This window comes from Ailuropoda melanoleuca, chromosome 2 (genome assembly GCF_002007445.2).
Source record: "Ailuropoda melanoleuca isolate Jingjing chromosome 2, ASM200744v2, whole genome shotgun sequence".
Lineage (NCBI taxonomy): Eukaryota > Metazoa > Chordata > Mammalia > Carnivora > Ursidae > Ailuropoda > Ailuropoda melanoleuca.
The window spans coordinates 7,723,947-7,743,747 of record NC_048219.1 but is presented as its reverse complement, the minus strand read 5'-3'; the positions used below and the strand labels follow the sequence as shown (position 1 = coordinate 7,743,747).

Below are 19,801 nucleotides of genomic sequence, written 5' to 3'. Positions count from 1 at the left end.
TGAACAATTTTGCGAGTACAAAGATAATCAGGCCAACTGAATGAGGCAGAAGATATTAAGGGATTCAGTATAGATCAGCCCATGAGTGATTACTGAAAGGCTTCCTTCCCGATGACAGGAAATATGGCTTGGGAGGTGCTGGTAGTCTTGGTGGAGTAAGTAACACACTTCTGGTTAACGTTGCTAGTATTAATAACAGAGGACAGATATTCCAATTATCTATTATTAGGTAACAAACTTAAAATGATAACAGTGGCTTAAAACAATAACAATCATTGATTTTGTTTGTATGTCTGGGGGTTCACTGGGCTTACTTAGGCAGTTTTGCTGAGGGTCTCTTCATGTGATTAAAGTCCGGTGGTAGCTGGGGCTGAGACTGTTTTGAAGAAAGATGTATTAGTCTCCTAGGGCTGCTGTAACAAAGTGCCACAAACCAGGGAGCTTAAAACAACAAAATTTATTCTCTCACATTTCTGGAAGCCAAAAATCTACAATCAAGGTATCAGGAGGGCCACGATCCCTCCAGTGCTTCTGTGAAGAATCCTAGAATCCTTCCTTGCCTTTTCCTAGCTGCTGCTGGTGGCTAGCAGTCCTTGGCGTTCTCTGCATGTAGTTGCATCACTCCGTGTATGCCTCAGTCTTCACATGGCCTTCTCCCCTGTGTGTGTCCCTCTCTCTCTCTTCTCCTCTTGTAGGATGCTAGTCATATGGGATTAAGGGCCCACCCTACTCCTGTACGACCTCACCTTAATTAATCGTATCTGCAATAACCCTATTTCCAGTATATTCTGAAGTATTGGAGGTAGGACTTAAACATGTCTTTTTGTGAGGGACACAGTTTGACCCATGACAGAGTTTCATCATGGCCAAGTCTGAAACTGGGGCTAGAAAGTCTCAAAAAGCTGGGATTCCAGGGGCGCCTGAGTGACGCAGTCAGTTAAGTGTCCAGCTCTGGCTCAGGTTGTGATCTCATGGTGGTGAGATCGAGCCCTGAGTCAGACGCAGCAAGGAGTCTGCTCGAGATTCTTTTTCCCTCTCCCTCTGCCCCTCCTGCTCATACTCTCCCTCTTTCTTTCTCTCAAATAAATCTTAAAAAAAAAAAAAACAGACAAAAAGCCTGGGACTCCACAGGTCTCTCTCTGCAGTCTCTCGACACGGTCTCATCCTGTGCAGTCCCAGGATAGTTGTACTTCTTACGTAGCTGAAGGCTCCCAGGATGCGTGTCGCGTTACTACCTGGCAGAAACTGCGCGGCCTTTACTAACCCAGTGTCTAAAGTCACACAGCATCACTCCTACCTAATTCTATTCTTTTTTCCCCCTAAAGATAGATAGATAGATAGATAGATAGATAGATAGATAGATAGATAGATAGATTTATTTATTTATTTCTTGTGTGGAGGGGAGAGCACACAAGCAGGGGGAGAGTACGAGGGAGAGGGAGGAGAGAAGCAGACTCTCTGCTGAGCTTGGAGCCTGACGACACAGGGCTCCACCTCATGACCCTGAAATCATGACCTGAGCCGAAATCAGGAGTCGGGCGCTTTACCAACTGATCCACCCAGGCGCACCCTGAATTCTGTTCTTTGAGGCTATCACAAAGATCTGGCCAGGGTCAAGGGGAGGGAACATAGGCTCCACTTCTTGATGGGAGGCATGTAAGGGAATTTGCAGACATGTTTTAAAACCATCACAAAGCAAATGGATAGAGACAGAAAGTAGAATGGTGGTGATAAGGGGCTGCAGGAGGGGAAATGAGGACTTATTTAATATGTACAGAGTATCAGTTTGAGATGATGAAAATGTTTTGGAGATGGGTAGTGGTAATGGTTGCACAACAGTGTGAATATGCTGAATGCCACTGAACTATATACTTAAAAATGGTTAAAAAATGGTAAATTTTATGTATATTTTGAAGTAAACCCCCCCACAACAGATTATATTACTCTGAGAGTTTAGCATTTCTATTTTTAAAATATTTCATATTTTAATTATTGAAACTAAAATTGGAATACTAATTTATTCATTAAGGGTAAGAAGTAATTATCACAGCGACAAGAATGCTCGCAAGTCTGCATGGCCAGAACAGCCTCTGTAGGAGGCCTAATGGAGGCTGAATCATAATCAGAAGATTGCTTAGGGGGCATGGGATCAGAGCGTGGGGAATGAGGGAACCTGGTATTGAATGGCACCAGACCACCTAGGTCTGCTGCACGCCACCACCCGTAACAAAGATAGGCTTGTCGATGGGGCTGTAAACTCTGGACACCACCTCTCTCCTGACAGACTGGGATGGGGACAGCCGGGTTTGCTTCTGACCCGATTTCCTATACTTGCGTAATTAACCACCCCTTCTGGTGGACAGAGTCTTGAGAAATGTAGAAGTTCAATGACATAATGTACATGGAATGCTTTGTACAATGCTGCTTTATGCCACACATTTTTACTATACCTTTTAGTCACTAAATTGTCGTTGCTATTACATTAATATTATATGAAATATAAATGCATGCACATTTAGGGACACCTGGGTGGCTCAGTTGGTTAAGCATTTGCCTTCCGCTCAGGCCATGATCCCGGGGTCCTGGGATCGAGCCCTCAGGGAGCCTGCTTCTCCCCCTCCTGCTGCTCCTCTCCCAGCTCTTGCTCTCTCTCAAATAAATAAATAAAATCTTTTAAAAAATGCATATTTAAATATTTTGCTACCCATACTTAACGTGTGTGCATTCTTGCCCGGTAGCTACATTTTTTTAAGATTTAAAAAAAAATTTTTTTAAGATTATTTTTTTTAAGATTTTATTTATTTATTTTGGAGAGAGAATGAGCAGGGAGAAGGAAAGGGAGAGAATCTCAAGCAGACCCTACACTGAGTGAAGAGCTGGATGTGGGCTTGATCCCTTGACCCTGAAACCAAGAGTAAGATGCCTAACTGACTGAACCACCCAGGCACCTTGAATTTATTTATTAGAGAGAGAGAACCAAAGGGAGGGAGAGAGGGAGAGAAAGTCTTAAGCCCACTTCCAGCTAAGTGCAGAGCCCAACACAGGACTCAGTCCCACAACCTCAAGATCATGACCTGAGCTGAAACCAAGAGTCAGTTGTTCAACTGACTGCAGCACCCAGATGCCCCCAAGATTTTATTTTATTTATTTGTTTGTTTGTTTGTCTGTTTTTAAGATTTTTATTTATTTGTCAGAGAGAGAAGCACAAGCAAGGGGGGTAGCGGCAGGCAGAGGAAGAAGCAGGCTCCCTGCCAAACAAGGAGCCCGATCCCAGGACCCAGGGATCATGACCTGAGCCAAAGGCAGAAGCCTAACTGACTGAGCCACGCAGGCGTCCCAAGATTTTACTTTTTTACGTAATCTCTGCACCCAGTGTGGGGTTCGAACTCACAGCCCCAAGATCAAAAGTCGCACACTCCACCACCTGAGTCAGCCAGGTGCCCCACTACTCTCTTTCTTTAAAGAGACTTTGCAGATCCATATCCTGATCCACTTCGTGTGGACTATAGAGTTTAATTCCCAAAGAAGAATCTCGGTGTCACTTTCAAGTACTGACAACAGATATTACTAGCAGAAGGCCTCAGCATTTTTATTTTCAAAGAAATATTGGAAGAGAGCTATATATAAAATTCTTCTGGAACCAAACATGAATCATTCATTTACCCAATAGTTACTGTATGTTAGACACAAAGTGTAACTATAAAACCACTAATATTCAATTTGATATAAGTAAGTGCTGTGCCTAGGGCAGACCAGATTTGTAAAACAAATGTTTTCAGTGCTTTAGGGGAGTATGATAAAGTATGTAACTCCTTCTGAGTAGATTTATTCCCTAGAAATCTTGTGTAAGTGTAATTTTTTATACTGGGTTTACTTAAAGTGCAACACACTTTCATTTGTGGGTTTGGGGGTTCGTGTAGTTATGCCAATTACTGACATAGTCGAATAAACAGAATCTCTGCCCTGTTGGAATTCCTGGCGACACTCTTACAGGGCTGATCGTACACTGGCGCCGGGACACAGGACACGGGTATATCCATATCTCTGTGCGTTTATCCCAGGCTCTGGGATTGCATCATGCCCTGGAATGCTCTCAACACCCTATGAGCGGCTTATTACAGTTGTTACTACCGTGGAAAAGATGAAGAAACTGAGACCCATGTCATCCAGTGCCACAGTGACGCAGCAGAGCTGGGACTCGGCTCTTAACTCCTGAATACTAGGAGTGCCTTTCTCTTCCCCCTCCTCTTCCTTTGGGTTTGAGAGGGGTGACTGTGAACATAGGAGTAAGACAACCGAGGGGGCACCTGGCTCGCTCAGTCGATGGAGCGTGCGACTCTTGATCTCAGTGTCATGAGTTCGAGCCCCACGCTGGGCATGGAGCCTACCTTAAAAAAAGAAAGAAAGAAAGACAACTGAAGAAACAAAGGAGTTTCCTCTTCTGTGGAGCTGCATGGAAACCTTAGGGCTCTGTGCTCACAGCCTGGACTCAGTTACTCCTTAGTCTTTGCGAGAAGATCAAATGGTGTCACTTAAAACCTTGGAGGCGCCACATGGGATTCCCCATTTGTATTCCATAGAACCCCTCTGCAGAGCTGCTGTTAATTACTACAGTTGATCGCTCAGATTAGTCCTCCCTGACCCTTGTCTGAGGGTCACACTGCACCCTGATGTTGCCTTCCCTGCCCCCTGATCTCTGTGCTGGCCTCTTCCTTGCAGAACGCCAGTGGAACATGTGGATCCCAGGATTTGGCTCTGAAGAAATCCGACCCTACAAAAAGGCTTGCACCACAGAGGCCCACAAACAGGTGAGGAGCCTTCAGAACCCCAGGGCAGCCACAGCCCATCCCCATCCCTTGAGCTGTGTCTCTGAGGGAGCGCACACAGCTACGGTCCTGCACTTGTCACTTCTTCTACACAGGAAGCTCTGCTGCCTGGACCAAAGATCAGAGAGGGCAGGAGGCAACAGGGCTCCATGGGAGAACAGTTAGTTACTTTTGTGGTACTCTGCTTTCCCACATGGGGTCTCAGTTTTTTCTCTCAACCCTGAGGGGCGTCACTTAAAGCTGTTGATTGTAGGTTCTTCTAATATGGACAATACTTGGCTGGTTGGAGCACGGTATGTGGCCCTCAGACGAGAGGTCAGTTTAAAGAAAGGAGAGCTAGGCTGTACTTGTGCTGGAGGGTAGCACCCAGGCTGCTGGGGCAGACATTCTGGCCTCTGTCCCAGCTTGCCCTTTGTGCTCTGTCCCTCTGACTGCAGACCTGAGGGGTCAGTACGAGAACCTAACTCCACTTCTGCTGTGCTCCAAGTTGCCCCTGTCATCAGTCAGTCTAACAGCAATGATGGCTTCCTTTTGACAAAGCCTTAATTTAACTGGCTCCTCTGATTTGAAAAGTGAGCTTTTTGCAAGCTTGATGGGCACATTTGGGTGGTTCTGGCTGAGTGTCCCATAACCTGGGATCTCTGGAGTGTATACGTTTACTGCCCTCAGAGAGGAAGTCCTACAGGGAAACCACCAATAGCCTGAATCGAAGGACCACAGTATTCTTCAGAAGGGAGTCCCTCCAGACAATGGATGGTCGTTTTGGCTGTGTTTCCAAATTATTCACTTTTCATCTCTCTCTCTCTCAGCAAGTATCATAATATTAGGACAATCTCTTGGTCAAAAGAGTAAGCAAAGCAAATGAGTAATTTGGCCAGTGACTGGTAATATAAAATTTGAAACCCATGACCTGAATGTTTCCCTGCTTGGTTGTGGTGGAAATTGTTAGTGTCCGTTTCCTTTCATTGTAGGTCATCAAGTGTGAAATATCAGCTTCCTTTTTATATGGCCACAGGGTTGGAACAGCCCCCTTCCCTATTTTCTTCATCCTCAGAGAGATTAGGCTGGGGGAGCCTGGAAAACACACACTTTGATGGCCTGTTCCCTAAGTCCCCTAAAGGCAACAGCTGTCATCTTCTGTTTTTAACTTTTTGCCATCCTGCTAACCTCCAGCAGTTTGGGTCTTCTGGTCAATGAAGTGGATTCACTGGCCTATCTAAACATCTGTGGGGGCCCTGAAGACTTCTCTTAGGCTCAGAGGAGACGGCTGAGCTGCCCTGTGCGTGTAGGTTCCCGAGGGCTCCGGCTTGTGGTATAGACCGTGCCCCACATGGGCAACTGGGAAAGTTCCTGATTATAAGCCGTGTAATTGGTTATTTCGCTCTCCTTTCAGAGAATGGCATTGATCCGGAAAACAACGAAGAAATAACACACGGAAAGGTCAGGGAATGGACAACAATGTATTTGGAGATACTTGAGCTGAGACCTCAGCCATCTCATCCTTGGATTTTTTTTTTAATGCTTTACAGAGAAGCATATATTTTTTATTAACAGTGCAGCAATATCTATAATGACTGAGAGGATCTGCCAAAAGAATAAAGCCTCCTACCCCAACTTCCAGTCCCTTTTCCCTGCCGTCTCAAAGAAGAACAATGTATCTTCCAGAGAAGATTTTATTTGTGGTTTATTATATAAGTGATTGAATATGGGACAAAACATTATGGTTTTGTTTGGTGAGACAGTATTAGCAGGATTTGTAGAGGTTTTTGTCCTTCTCCCTTCCCCTTTTCCCTGTACTTTGTAATGTCAGTGTTTATATGAATATGACTTTCATTTGCTTTTCCAGAATAAAGAAGTTATTAATCGAAAGACACAGGGTACATGGCTTACAGCCTTTGACAGGCCAGAGGGAGTTAAGAGGACAAGCAAGGGTGGATGTAGTTCTCTGTCAGCAGGTGGCAGCACCATTATTCATTTCTGTGAGGAGGAAAAAAACGAGGAATTTTTCTATTATTTTACTCCAAGGAAGGCCATACCATCAGTAGGAGTTCGAGTCCAGTTTCTCTGCCATAAGAATGGGGCGGAGTGACTTTCTGTCATGAACCCCAAACTGAAGAGGCATCCTGGTTTTGGCAAAGCCTTTTTTGACTTGCTCTTCTGGAACTCCTGGAGTTCATCCTTGGCCCTAAGAAAGGATGGCAGTAACCTGCGGAAAGGCCCATCTGTGCAGGTGCCTTGTCTGTTCTTAGTTGTTGATATCCCTGATCCCGGTATTTTCACCATCATGCAGAGGAAACCAGGCCCCTAAGACCTCACGGTCATGACCTTCAGTGGCCCCAAACATCGTCCCGTCCTGAGCCCAACATAGCCCTTGTGGATCTTGAGGGTTCTTTGGGCTTCAGAGGGCATGGCTATTCCTTCCAGGGGTCACCAGCATGGGCACATCCCCCTTGCCCTGCTTTTCACTCCCTCCCACTCAGAATTTGAGCCCAGAGCCCCTTTTTTCAAGCCTCATAGAGCTCTTGAGGCTGTGCTGATGTTCCTGTTGCTCTTGGCCCAGGTCTCAACACAGTGAGCGCCCAGAGAGGCAGCCAGCTTCTCCCCTTCCTCCGGCATCGCCTGTTGCCAGGCACCAGGTCTCTCTTATGGCTACCACCAGGAAGAGGATGTTGAAGGGTTTCACTTTTTCCAGAACTTCCCAATGCCACTGGGTGACACTCTCAAAGGATGTTCTGTTGGTGATACCAAACAGCAAAAGGCCTCCTGCCGCATCCCGATAGTAGGAGCAAGTCACTCACCTTGACAGCCAAGAAGGAATCCAGAATTAGTTTTGAATCCTCCATGGAGGACAGAAAGGGACAAAGGAATCGGTCAGTTTCATGGAAAGAGCTGGGGGAGAGTCCAAAGTTCTCAATTCTTGATCTGCTATGTGACAGGTAAGTGGCTTCATCTATCTTGAGTCTTGTCCCACCTGTATGTGGAGGGACTGTTCATTCAGCAAGTATTATTTAAGTATTAGATCATTCAGCAGGCTGGGCCTGGGCTTGGGCCGGGGAGGGGCAGTGGGCTACACTGATGAATAAAAACACAGGGAGCAGTCCCGTGATAAGGTGGGTGTCAAACTGCTCTGTGCCTGGGGCACCCAGTGGCTCAGTCAGTTAAGCCTCTGACTCTTGATTTCAGCTGAGGTTGTGATCTCGGGGTCCTGGGATTGGCCCTGTGTGGGGCTCCGCACTCAGTGTGAAGTCAGCTTGAGATTTTCTTTCCTTCTGCCCATCCCCCTGCTTGCATGTGCTCTCTCTCTCTCTCTCTTTCTCTCTCTCTGGAATAAATGGATACATCTTTAAAGCACAAACAAACCAACCTGCCTCTGTGCCTAGGGCAGCAAAGGAGAGAGAGGTTTGCAGGGTGGGGGAAGGGATCTGAACAGCCGAGTTGAATGACTCAGGGGCAGGGGTGGAGATCTCTGAGGGAGAGAGAATCAGCTCAGGGGAAGGGGTGGAGATCTCTGAGGGAGAGAGAACTGCGTGGAAGCCACCCCGAGGCAGTGTGGTGAGGTGCGTCAGCCCAGGTTCTGCAGGGCCTCAGAGGCCCCAGCAAGAGTGGGCTTTACCCAAAAGGTAACAAGAGCCACTGAAGGATTTTAATCAGATTTGCGTGGGGGAAAAGGTCACTCTGGCCAGGCAGTGGAGTACAAATAGCCAGGAGGGGAAGGGAGAGGACAGTGTGGAAGCAGAGCCATTAGAAGGCCGCCGCCTGCTTGAGCGGGTGATGGTGAAGTGCAGGGCAGGGGTGAATCTGAAAGATGGTTGCGTGGCACGCTCACAGCTTCTGCGACTGTGTGTAGGGGTGTGGGACTGGGGCATCACCGAGTGATCCGTAAGGCCTCATGTGACTTGGTGCACCCAGCCCTGGTGCAGCTCGGCCCCATCCTGGGCACGAGGCCCTCTTCCTCCTTGGCTGAGTAACCGCGCCCACTGGACTGATTCCTGGAGCCTGGCCCGTGCAGAGGATGGGGCAGCAGGGCCGATGGATGCGTGTACTCCAGTGTCCTTGCAGAGGGTCCCTGGGGAGTGCTTCCGGGGGGCCACCCCGAGCTGTGCTAAGCATCTCCTGTGGATAAGCGCTTTGTGTTTTCCCAACAAGTCTGAAGAAGGAAGAACGTGACTGGTGTGTGTCACCTACTTGAATTGTAGTATCTTGTCTAATCCCAGGTTCCCAGGAGGAAACTGAGACTTAAAGAGTTTAAGGAACTTATTCACGGTCATACAGCTTGTGTTGGTGCTGAGGTTTCAGCCAAGTCCATCTGACTCTGGAGCCTGCACTCCTAACTCTGCCCTCACTGTCTCCCTAAGTCTTGGGGAGACAAGATGGGGGTGTCCAAGAACAGCATATGCAAAGGTGCAGAGGTGTTAAGAAGTCAGTGTGGCTCAAGAACAAGGTGTAACACTGGGAGAGGATGGCCAGAGATGAACAGAATGTGAGCTCAGGAGGTGGACAGCTCGCAGGCATAGTGGCGAGGTCCAGCGCCCAGGCTTCAGAGGCTGGTGTGTGTGTGTGTGTGTGTGTGTCTGTCTGGCAGGAGTGGGACAGCTGGTCTTGGGCTTCCCATCCCTCTTTAGCCTGATCAGTACCTTTTTTTTTTCTTTTTTTTAAAGACTTATTTATTTATTTTACAGAGAGAGAAAGCGAGAGCGGAGGGAGAGGGAGAGAGGAACTCAGGCAGACTCTCTGAGCTCAGAGCAGGATATGGGGCTTGATCTCACAACCCTGAGATCATGACCTGGGCTGAAATCAAGAGTCAGATACTCAACCAGCTGAGCCACGCAGGTGCCCCTGAGTAATACCTTTCTTAACTGTTGGACATTTTAGGGCTAATAGAAAGACTCCATCTGGTTAGAGGATTCTGGTGCTAAAAACAGGCATATAAACAAAAAGTTTGAAAACTGTGCAGGTGCTAGGGACCAGTAGAGTTTTAGGTGGAGGACTGATGGGATTGTGTTTACATGTTAAAAGCCTTGTTCTGGCTGCCAGCTTGGAGAATGGAGTTGGAAACAGGTGGGAGGGGACCAGCCAAGAAGTTGCTGCAGTTAATTCGGACTGAAAGTAAAGGAATATGGCATGCGAGGTTTTCCTGAGAAAGTATTAGACAAAAGATAGAGGTAGAGGGTGGTTGCAACAACCTGGGTGAGTTTTGAGGGCACAGAAGGAGCCACCTGGGGCCAGAAAGCCATCCTGAAAAGTCCCCTGTGCCTGCATGAGGGGAAGCAGGGAGGACTGAAGCCTTACAGTTACCTGTAGTTAGAAAAGGCCCCAGCGTCAGCCAGCGCAGCCCCATATCTTACAGGTAAGAACATCAAAGTCTGGAGAGGTCATTCTGACGTGTCTGAGGTCTCTGGGCAGGCCGGGACTCAGACCTGTGCTCTTGGTCCATCGTCCAGACTTCTCCTGGGATCCCTGTCCTTGAAGCACTACAGTCCAGTGGGACAAAATGATGAGAGACAACAGAGCCTGAAATCTCCAGGTGCCCTGAAGGCTCGGAGAAGGAATTGATACATTTGGTTGGGCCAAGCCTTGAAGGACGAACAGAGTTTTGACAGAGACAGAGGAAGGACATTCCAGACAAGGGACTTGACACATGAAAGACCCAAAGGGAGCTTGTTAGCAGAAGGAACTTAACTGGGCACTTAACACATGGCATCCTATTTAATCCTCCCACAAAGCTGTGGGGTAGGAATTGTTCTCATTTTACCATGAAGACCAAGGCTCAGAGGTAGAGGACAGGGGCTGGGCTCCCACCCAGACATCTTCAGTTCCAGGCTGTGTGTGGAGGGCAGAATGGGTCTTCCCTCTTCACCCATTAAGTTTCAGTGGCTCCCAGAATGGGCAGGGTCTTCAGAAAGGCTCCTATGGTGGCAGACTGGCTCCGTGCCTTCAAAAGGGCAAAAGGCTGGATCCAGGCCTCAAAGTCTGCCCTTGTCAAAGCTGCTGTGGCTGGAGGGTTTAGCCAGGGTGCTGCTTTAGAGAGGGAGTTTTGCTTGCTCAGAAGAGTCTAGGGATATACCTGAAGGGACTGTTCTGGAACTTCACTCGTAGTACAGAAGCAGAACCCAGTTCACATCTCCAGAGGCAGGTCACCATCTTTAAGAACTTTGTTAGAGTCTGGAATCCTTGGTATTTCCCCCCAGTGTTTACTTTGGTAGTGTCTGTTCCATTTCCGTGATGAATAAAACCCCCTCAGCGGAAGAAGGGGACTTCCGTTTTGTGAATTCCTACTGTGTGACCAGCACTGCCTTTGATTTCTCATCTCATCCTTTCTAAAACCCTGTGATTAGGTATTACTATCCTCATTTTCCAGAGGAGTCCACTGAGGCTTAAGATGAAGTGAGTTCCCCAGGGTCCCACAGTTACACATAGTGGAGGCAGAAGTCAAACCCAGGCTTGACTGCAAAGCCCACCGTAATTTAGGCAGCTGGGATGATGCTGTGGTTAAGAAGTGATACTTATCTGAGTGTCGCAAGCCAATCCGCTCACCCAGGGAGAGGGGAGAGGGCTGGGGCCATCCAGGGGAAGGAAAACAGCACGTGAAAAGCCCAGGGCTGCAGGTGGGTTGGAATTTGTCAGGGAAAAGTAGGGGGAGAGGCAGCACGTACCACCTCCAGAAGGGCCAGGACTGTGGGGAGACGATTTGAATTCTAGGAGGGGAGCACTGTGGATGCTGAATCAACAGGGGACACCCTACAGGCCTCAAGAGGGGCAGCACAATCTCCACTAGAGACCACAGGCCTGGGGCCTGAACTGTGACAGCAATGGTATGGGGGGGGGGGCTGAGCTGACAGGTGGGACTGCCTGCTCCACTGCTCTCCTCTGCTTTTCTTCTAGCCAGAGGGCTGGGCAGGGCTGCTTCCTACTGCTGCCAGAATCCTACCCATCAAAGGCACTTGCAGTCTGCAGAGGGTTTGCTACACTACGAGGGGCTTGTGAGGGTGGGACCAGAGCCCCGAGGCACAAGGTAGGACCTTCCAGGCCTGGCCCGAGGCGGTGGATGAGGCCTGGGTTCACCAGCTGAGCCATATCAGTTTCCCATCCCGGACTTTAGGTCCCTGTCTGTGAAATGGATAAGCTCAGCCCCACTTCATAAGATTGCTTCGGGTTAATAATAAGCCAAAGAAAGAGCCCACAATGCATGAGCTCACATGTGTGGTAGGAATTCACATAATACCTCATTTTTTTTTTAAGATTTTATTTATTTATTCGACAGAGATAGAGACAGCCAGCTAGAGAGGGAACACAAGCAGGGGTAGNAGTGGGAGAGGAAGAAGCAGGCTCATAGCAGAGGAGCCTGACGTGGGGCTCGATCCCATAACGCCAGGATCACGCCCTGAGCCGAAGGCAGACGCTTAACCGCTGTGCCACCCAGGCGCCCCACATAATACCTCATTTAATCCTCACAACAACCCTGTGAGACAGAAACTACTGTTCTCCCCATTTTACAGATGGGGAAACTGAGGCTGAGGAGCATTAGAGATGTATGACTGAAGCCTGCTGAATAGTCTTCAAGGGAGGCAGCTGGGGACAGTGGGCAACATCATCTTCTTGGAGATGGACCCAGCCTTGGGTGGGCCTGGGCTGGTTCTCCAGTGCCCAGCCAGGATTTGGACAGAGGAGAAGGTCAGTTTTTTCTTCCTGTCTTCAGGGATTTGGGGAGGTTTTGAACTCCTGACAGCAAAATCCCCACCTTCACCCCCAGGACCAGGTGCTCATCTCCCAAACAAGCTTTGGCTTACACTATACTCTTGTTCAGGAAAGCTCTGGGAGATAAGAAACCACAGACCCAGCTGAAGGTCACTCCCTGCTTCTTCACTTACTCTAGCTGCTCAGATCTCCAGTAAATTCCTAGAAAGAGTCCAGCTCTTTCCTTGTTCCTTGCCTCGGGGCTTCTCCCTCTGCTCACTGGCTTCAGTTAACCTGCTCACTGGGCCTTAGTCTGCACATCAGTAAAATGGAACGATAGTACCTATCTCACACGGATGTAAGAAGTATTCAGTGCTGGCCACCGTTCCTTCGGCCCAGACCTCCACTCTTAGCTTCACCCATCTTCTCCCTCCCCTACTCTCAGCTCCAAAGTCATCTCCTCAGGGAGGCCCTCCCTGACCAACTGCTCTAAAGCAGTCAGTCCCATCTCTCTCAGTCCTGTCTCCAGGATCTGTGGGCTTCATAGCACTTACAACTGGAAATCATTTAGTTCACTTATTTACTCATTTTTTCTCTCTCCCACTAGAATGTCAACCCCAGGAGGGCTTTTCTGTCGTGCTCACTACTGCATCCTCAGAGCCCAGAACAGAGTAGATGCTTATTATTAAAACAATGATGAAGGAATGATAACATTCTCAAAAACAAGTCATTTCCCTCTCCCTCTCCAAGCTTCCCCATTGGTGAAATGAGGGTAACCTGCCAACCTTGCCAGACTAAGGATGAGTGATGATGTTTTAAGAGAGGAGACAGTGCACAAGGAGACCCACCCTGGCCCAGCCCCGTGGGGAGGAAGCTCAGAAACCCACCCTGACTGGAAACCTCCCAAGAACCCTCGGAAGAAAGGATTGTCAGTCACATGATACTGAGGAGGACTCTGAGACTGAGTAAGTCCCCAGGTCACAAAGTGAGTGAAGTGATTGTGCTCTTTTTTGCTGTGGAACTGTCCTTGCCCTTCCCATGCCCACTGGCACAATGACACCCCCTCTGCACCTGCTGAGAGTCTTACCAACATAAACACCATCTCCAGGAAGCCTTCCCTGATTACCTAGCTGTTCGTGTTCCCCAGGAGGCAATTTCTGAGATGAGGATTAGTGAGCATTGATTAGAGGGTTCTTGAGATCAGTATCTGCTTGGGTGAGGAAGGGTGGGAAGTGGGCCTGAGCAGAGGGAGAATTTAGCTGTGATGTAAGAACAATGGCTTCAATCAGCCCCAGGAAGAGTAATGAAGCTGGGTTTGACCTTCAGAGCTGGGGCAAGAGAGCCAGGCCTTTGAACACTCACTCCCCACCCCCCAACAGATTCAACAGATCAACACTGGATGTGGGCAGCCCTGACCGGGAGGCAGTTCCCAGAGGATGCTGTGAGCCCACCATCATCACCATCGCGGGCAGCACTCCCAGCAGCTGGGGGAGGGGGGATACCGGGGTGGGGGTAGAAGGCTGGGGGTTCTTCAGCCCTGAAGGGACATCTTGGTGGCTAATCACAGTGTCCACTATGTGCCCAACCTAGGAGCTGCTCGCTTGCCTTCATCCCTGCCTCCCAGATCCAGATCCAGCGCCCGGCCTTGGAGTAGGGGCACTGGGCAGCAACCCTGAGTTTCAGGGCACACATTTAAGACTCATCCAAGTCTGAGGACCTAAGGAAGCTCCCAAGTAGGCTTGCCCCGAAATCCCCTGCCCAGTCCCCGCCTGTGCGGCGGCGTCCAGACTCGGTGCGTCTCAGCGTCAGGGCTCGGGAGCACTGCCAGAAATGTCAGAGGGGAAAGAGTGGTGAGGACAGTTCTTGTATTCAGCTCTTACCGTAGGGCTGGCTCTGGCTGAGCATGTCCCCCATCCATTTCTCATTCATGCCCACCCCCCCACACACACACACCCACCGTGGCAAGGGTCTTTTATGAGCCCCACTGACAACTGAGGAAACAGGCTGAAGGACACAAAGCTGCACACCTGGCTTCTTAGAGCTTTCTGGCAGAAAGGGGCTAAACTCTGAAACCCCAAAATCCAGGAGGTGTGACTGCTCGGATACTGTTTATATTAACCCTTTGGATACATCCTGCCCTTTGCTCCAGAAAGGTACTGACACTCCCCATGCCAGCAGCACTTCTGAGGTTGCCGCTGCTTCAACCCTTTCCCTCCCAGAGTCAACACTGGCATGGACCTGGGGGCTGCTTTCTGGGGGGGCCGCTGGGGACTTGGGTCTTGTGGATGAGCCGGATGCCCCCCCAGTCCTCCTGCAGCTGGATGTCCCCCTGCTCCAGGGCCTGCTGGATGGCGTCAGCAAGGGTGTCGAAGGCCAGGTCCACATTGCAGTTATTTTTGGCGGAGGTCTCTATGAAGGCCATGCCCAGGGAGGCAGCCAGCGCCTCCGCCTCCTGGGCTGAGACACAGCGGGTGCTCTGCAGGTCACTCTTGTGGCCCACCAGTAAGAAGATCACCTTGTGGGGGCCCTGAGTGGCCATGACCTCCTGGTGCCAGTCGCAGATATGTTCAAAGGACTTCCTGTTTGTCACATCAAAGACCAGTAGGACACCCACCACATTCCGGTAGAAGGACCTGGTGATGCACCTGAAGGAGGGGGAGTGAGCTGGGAGAGAGGTAGGCCTTCAAGGCTCCCCCCAGACACAGGACTTCCCGGCGTGCACCGCCTGCCTCACCCGCCCCACAGCTCATTTCCCACCGCCGGTGCTTCTCTGCGCTTCTGTGTCTCTCCCGCGGAGTGCCTGCGCCTCGGCCAGGGAGCAAGTTGGACTCACATCCTCTCCGGACCATTCCCCCATTCCTGGAGGAAGTGGGGCCTTTTCCGCAAGGCAGATTTTTGCTTCCCGTTCTCTGCCTGGCAAACTCCTTCCAGGCCGCCCCAAACCTCTCTTCCTTTCCAAACTCCCTGACACCTCCCGCTCTACTCCGGGGGGCTCTCTCAGCAGCCGGGTCACCCATCCCTCCAGGTCTCCGTGGCAGGGCCCTTGCTCCGTCCCAGCGCCAGGGTCTCAGGCCTCTGGCTGGGCGGCTTGCCCCCATGGCCCCCCGCATCTGTGGGACGAACCACTCCACGTGGAGGGCCAGAGACCAGGGCAGGGGCCCCCAGACCTGTACCTGGGCCACTGAGGCCGAGCCCTCGGGGGAACCGCCATGGAGGCGGGGCGGGGGGGGCACTGACCGCCCCCCAGGTCCCTAGCCCTCCCGGCCCGCACCTGAAGCGCTCGTGGCCCGCCGTGTCCCAGAGCTGCAGTTTGACGCACGGCCCGGCTCGCAGCTGCAGCTTGCGGCTGTAGAACTCGACGCCCACCGTGGGCGCCCACTCGGGCTCGGGCTCGGGCTCCGGGGCACCGGGCTCGCCCGCCACGTAGCGCCGCAGCAGCGACGTCTTGCCCACGGCCGCGTCCCCCAGCAGAGCGATCCGGAACTGGTAGCTGCAGCCCCCCGCCGACATGGCCCGCATCTCGCAGCCCTGCCGCCCCGCCGCCCCGCCGCCCCGCCGNCGAGGCCAGCGGTCCCGCCCCGCCCCGCAGGCTGGCCCCGCCCCTTGGCCGGGGGGCGCGAGACACCAGGGCTAGGGCTCTCCTCCGTGGGGGCCCCAGTTTTGTCCTCTAATAACCCCTACTTCGCGGGATGGGAGATTAAAGAAGGCAGTGTGGGGAGGAGGACGAGCGAGGGACGAGAACCAAGCACGCAACTGGCCCGAGGCCCACACCGCCCGAGCGTCCACCTCATTCCGCCCGCTGGCTTCTCTCTCCAACCCCATCCTCCGGGCAGTGCCCTAGTTGGGCCCCTGCTGCTGGAGCTGGACGCACCACTCCAGAAAGTTGATGGTTTATAGGTGCCCCTTCCCCACCCAGGTGCTCCTTTCCCGGAGCTCCATTGGCCCTGGCGTAGGGCCTCCCGGGGCCTCCCGTTCAATGGTCAGGTTCAATGTTTAACAGCCCCCAATGCATCCTCAGCCCCTGCCTGGGCGGGGCCTCAGGGCCCCGAGAGACACGCCAACAGGGCTGGTAGGAGGCCGGACAGATCTAGGCAAATGCGATTCCAGAGGGAGTGCAGTTGGCCTGCGGTCTGGACAACTAACATTTATGAGACCAGATGGTCAGTTCACACTCTGCGGGCAACAACTCTGAGAAGCCATAATGTGCCTGTTGTAGAGCCGAGGGGGCTGAGGCTTGTCTCGGTCACAGAGAGGAGCTGAGACTCACATCTGAGTTTGTCTCACTCTTCATTACTCCCCGGATGCCACAAAGAGAGACTGCAAATTAAGTGCCAAAAGGACCAGGACACTGTGGTTAGGTCCCCATGGGTTAGTGGCAAGGGCAAGGCAGGGACATCTGCCTCCAAGAGCCAGTCTACCCTCTCCAGGCGGTCTGGAAGCCCAAGTTACCAAGGCTGGAATTCTGGCTGGTCGCAAACAGCTCATCTGTTGGTTTAATCTCATTGTTCCACTGTGGGTGGATTTTACCAGTTTAACTTATTTGGCAAATTGGTGGTGAGGCGAAATCCTCACTGTTGCAGACCATCACATCATATTTTCTTCTCACACAACCTTGTAAGGTGTTGTTATTCTGCTCATTTTTACAGATGAGGAAACTGAGGCTCAGAGATAAAGAATCCGAGGTCACTCAACAAGGAAGACAGACTAGCTGCCAGGTTTGCCCAAGCCCAAAACCTTATTTGCTATTTCTGTGTTGATTCTGTGTTAATTAGGACAGGACAGGTTGAGGATCTAGGGAGGCCCAGGTTTTCTTCTAGCTCTTTTTCCCCCCCAGTGGATATATGTATGTATATATGTGTGTATGTGAGTAATTGCTACACCCAAAGTGGGGTTTGAACTCATGACCCCAAGCTCAAGATCACATGGTCTACCAACTGAGCCAGTCAGGTGCCCCTCTTCTGGCTAACTCCTAACAAATGAATAAGAAGCCATTTTGACCTGTCTCCACATAATCTCAGTCATTGGTCACCTGCGTGGGAGAGCCTGAAGGGGCCCATGTCTCTGCTCGTGCCCTACCTCTAGGAGTAGGAAAAAGAGAGGAGCCTGAGAATCCAGGAACCCTGAGGAGCCTCAGGGAGAGTGTGTGTTCAGGAAGGAATCCTTCCTGCCAGCTTTGCCCAAATTAAGAGTCGGCCCCACTCCCACTTTCCCCACTGAGTCCTTAATTGAGATATTGTCTCCACCTCACTCTGTTTAACTGGAAAAATAATTTTTGTGTCAGGTCCCTATGGATGCCTCTAGCCCCTCCTTTACCCACCACTGGTACTCTGAGCTCCAGCCATGTGAACATCTTTCCTCTTCTCTGCCTTCTGCCAGGAACACTCCTCTTCTCCTCTTCAGAGGGCTGACTCCTACTATGGGCCCGGGGGTAGATCCCTGTCCTCAGGAAGTCTCGTGCTGACTGGCCAGTGAGGTCACATGCCCTTTTGTCCGCTGCTATAGCTGTCTCCTTCCTAGGTCACTTGAGGGGAGCGATCAATGGTGGGATCGTCTGTGCTCGGCTCAAAACAGGAAATAAGTCAATATTAATGGTTGAAAGAATGAATGAAAGCGGATAAGTGCTATTCATTCACTAATTCAGCCAGTCAAATCCCACACTAGGGCTGGACTCTGAACTCGGGGAGCTAGAAGCTCAGAAAAGACCTTGTGCGGGAGGCGATTCTGAAGCTGGGTCTCCCAGGACGAGGGAGAGCTAGGGAGTTCAAGGAGGAAGGGCACTCCCGGCAGGAGCAGCTGGACAGAGGCAGAGAGGCATGCAACAGCTTGAAAGGCAGTTGGAACCCAGCATTCCCAGAAGCCTTTGTGGTCAGCACCCGTGGGCAGTGCACTGTCAGCACTGGGCTCTTGGAACTTCCTCTCTTGGAGGCTCCTGCTGTGGGCGAGGGTCATGTGCCTGCCCTCTGCAGCCAGCCCCAGAAGCCAGATGTCAGTGGACCTTGCCAGACACTCGCTATGTGACTGGGGCGAGGCAAGTGGCTTTCCCCCCACACCCTGCTTCCCCTTCTGCTAAGTAAGGCAAACCATGGTGCCTACCTCACAAAGTCATCTGGAGGAGCTGTGCACCACAGCAGGCAGCTCTGCACATTTGCATGAGAGAGATCAAGGTTTTAGTTCCAAACACCACTTACTAGCTATGTGGCCATGGCCAAGTTTTTTTCATTAATCAATTCATTTACTTCAGAATTGTTCCAATAAGTGGTAGCTCTTCTTTTATATACCAGGCACTTACACAGCAGTGAAACTAGAAAGACACAATTCCTGGTCTTGGGAGCTCACACTGTAATGGGGAAGACAGAAAATAAATTCTATATAATGTGATGTCAAGAAGCACTAAGTGCTATAAATAACAATCAGGCAGGACAATGGCTTGAAGGGTGTTCTGAGGAGATGACAGAACACAAAACGAGGGGGAGTGAGGGAGTGAGTACTGTGGGTGTCTGTGATATCCAGAGAGGATAGTTCCAGGCAGAACAGCATGAGCAAAGGCCCTGAGGTGGGATCAGGCAAGGGATGCTCCAAGCAGAGCAAAGAGGCTAAGAGAGCAGAATGAAATAGGAAGCAAGTGGTGAGTGATGAGGGCGGAGAGGAGGAGGAGCCAAATCATGTAGCTTCACAGGCCATCATGGGACTTCAGCTTTTATTCCAAATGTCTTGTGAAGTCAGTGGAGATTTTGGAGGTGAATAATATCAAATTTTTCTTGGTTATGTTTTTTATTTTTACATCTTAATGGAGGTATAAAGACACAGGGTAAACTAACTGCACATATTAGAGTGTACAATGTAATGACTTCTGATGCAAGTGCACGTCCATGAAACGATTACCACAATCTAAATAATGAACATACATCACCCAAAAAAGTTTCCCATGTCCTTTATTTATTTGATTGATTGACTGATTGATTGTAGGCTCCACGCCCAGTGTGGAGCCCAATATGGGGCTTGAACTCATAGCCCTGAGACCAAGACCTGAGCTGAGATCAAGGGTCAGACGCTTAACCAACTGAGCCACCCCCCCATGTCTTATTTATTTATTTATTTATTTAATAATGTATGATCCTTGATTCAATCCTGGATTTATTAATTTTTAAAAATAATGTATGATATTATTTTTTATTTTTTATTCCTTTTCCCCATGTCCTTTTTAAAATTTTTATTTTTTTAAAAATTTTTATTATGTTGTTAGTCACCATACAGTATTAGTTTTTGGTGTGGTGTTCCATGATTCATTGTTTGTGTGTAAC

At 50.3% G+C, this 19,801-nt stretch overlaps 2 protein-coding genes across 4 annotated transcripts in view; one reads left to right on the top strand and one right to left on the bottom strand.

Moving 5' to 3' along the window:
• Nucleotides 1–6,695, top strand: part of TAF12 (TATA-box binding protein associated factor 12) — a 32,017-nt gene extending 25,322 nt beyond the window's left edge. For all 3 annotated transcript variants that reach the window (XM_011229244.3, XM_034647874.1, XM_034647889.1), the window contains 2 exons: nt 4,720–4,808; nt 6,220–6,695. In XM_011229244.3, coding sequence (XP_011227546.1) covers nt 4,720–4,808; nt 6,220–6,255 — 125 coding nt within the window. In that variant the 3' untranslated portion in view covers nt 6,256–6,695. The remainder of the gene's footprint in view (nt 1–4,719; nt 4,809–6,219) is intronic.
• Nucleotides 6,696–12,228: 5,533 nt separating this feature from the next.
• Nucleotides 12,229–16,033, bottom strand: RAB42 (RAB42, member RAS oncogene family). The gene is made up of 2 exons (XM_034647858.1): nt 15,772–16,033; nt 12,229–15,145 (listed from the first exon to the last, which is right to left on the bottom strand). Exons 1-2 carry the CDS (start codon nt 16,017–16,019, stop codon nt 14,722–14,724), a joined length of 672 nt encoding a protein of 223 aa, XP_034503749.1. The 5' UTR covers nt 16,020–16,033; the 3' UTR covers nt 12,229–14,721.
• Nucleotides 16,034–19,801: the final 3,768 nt, after the last annotated feature.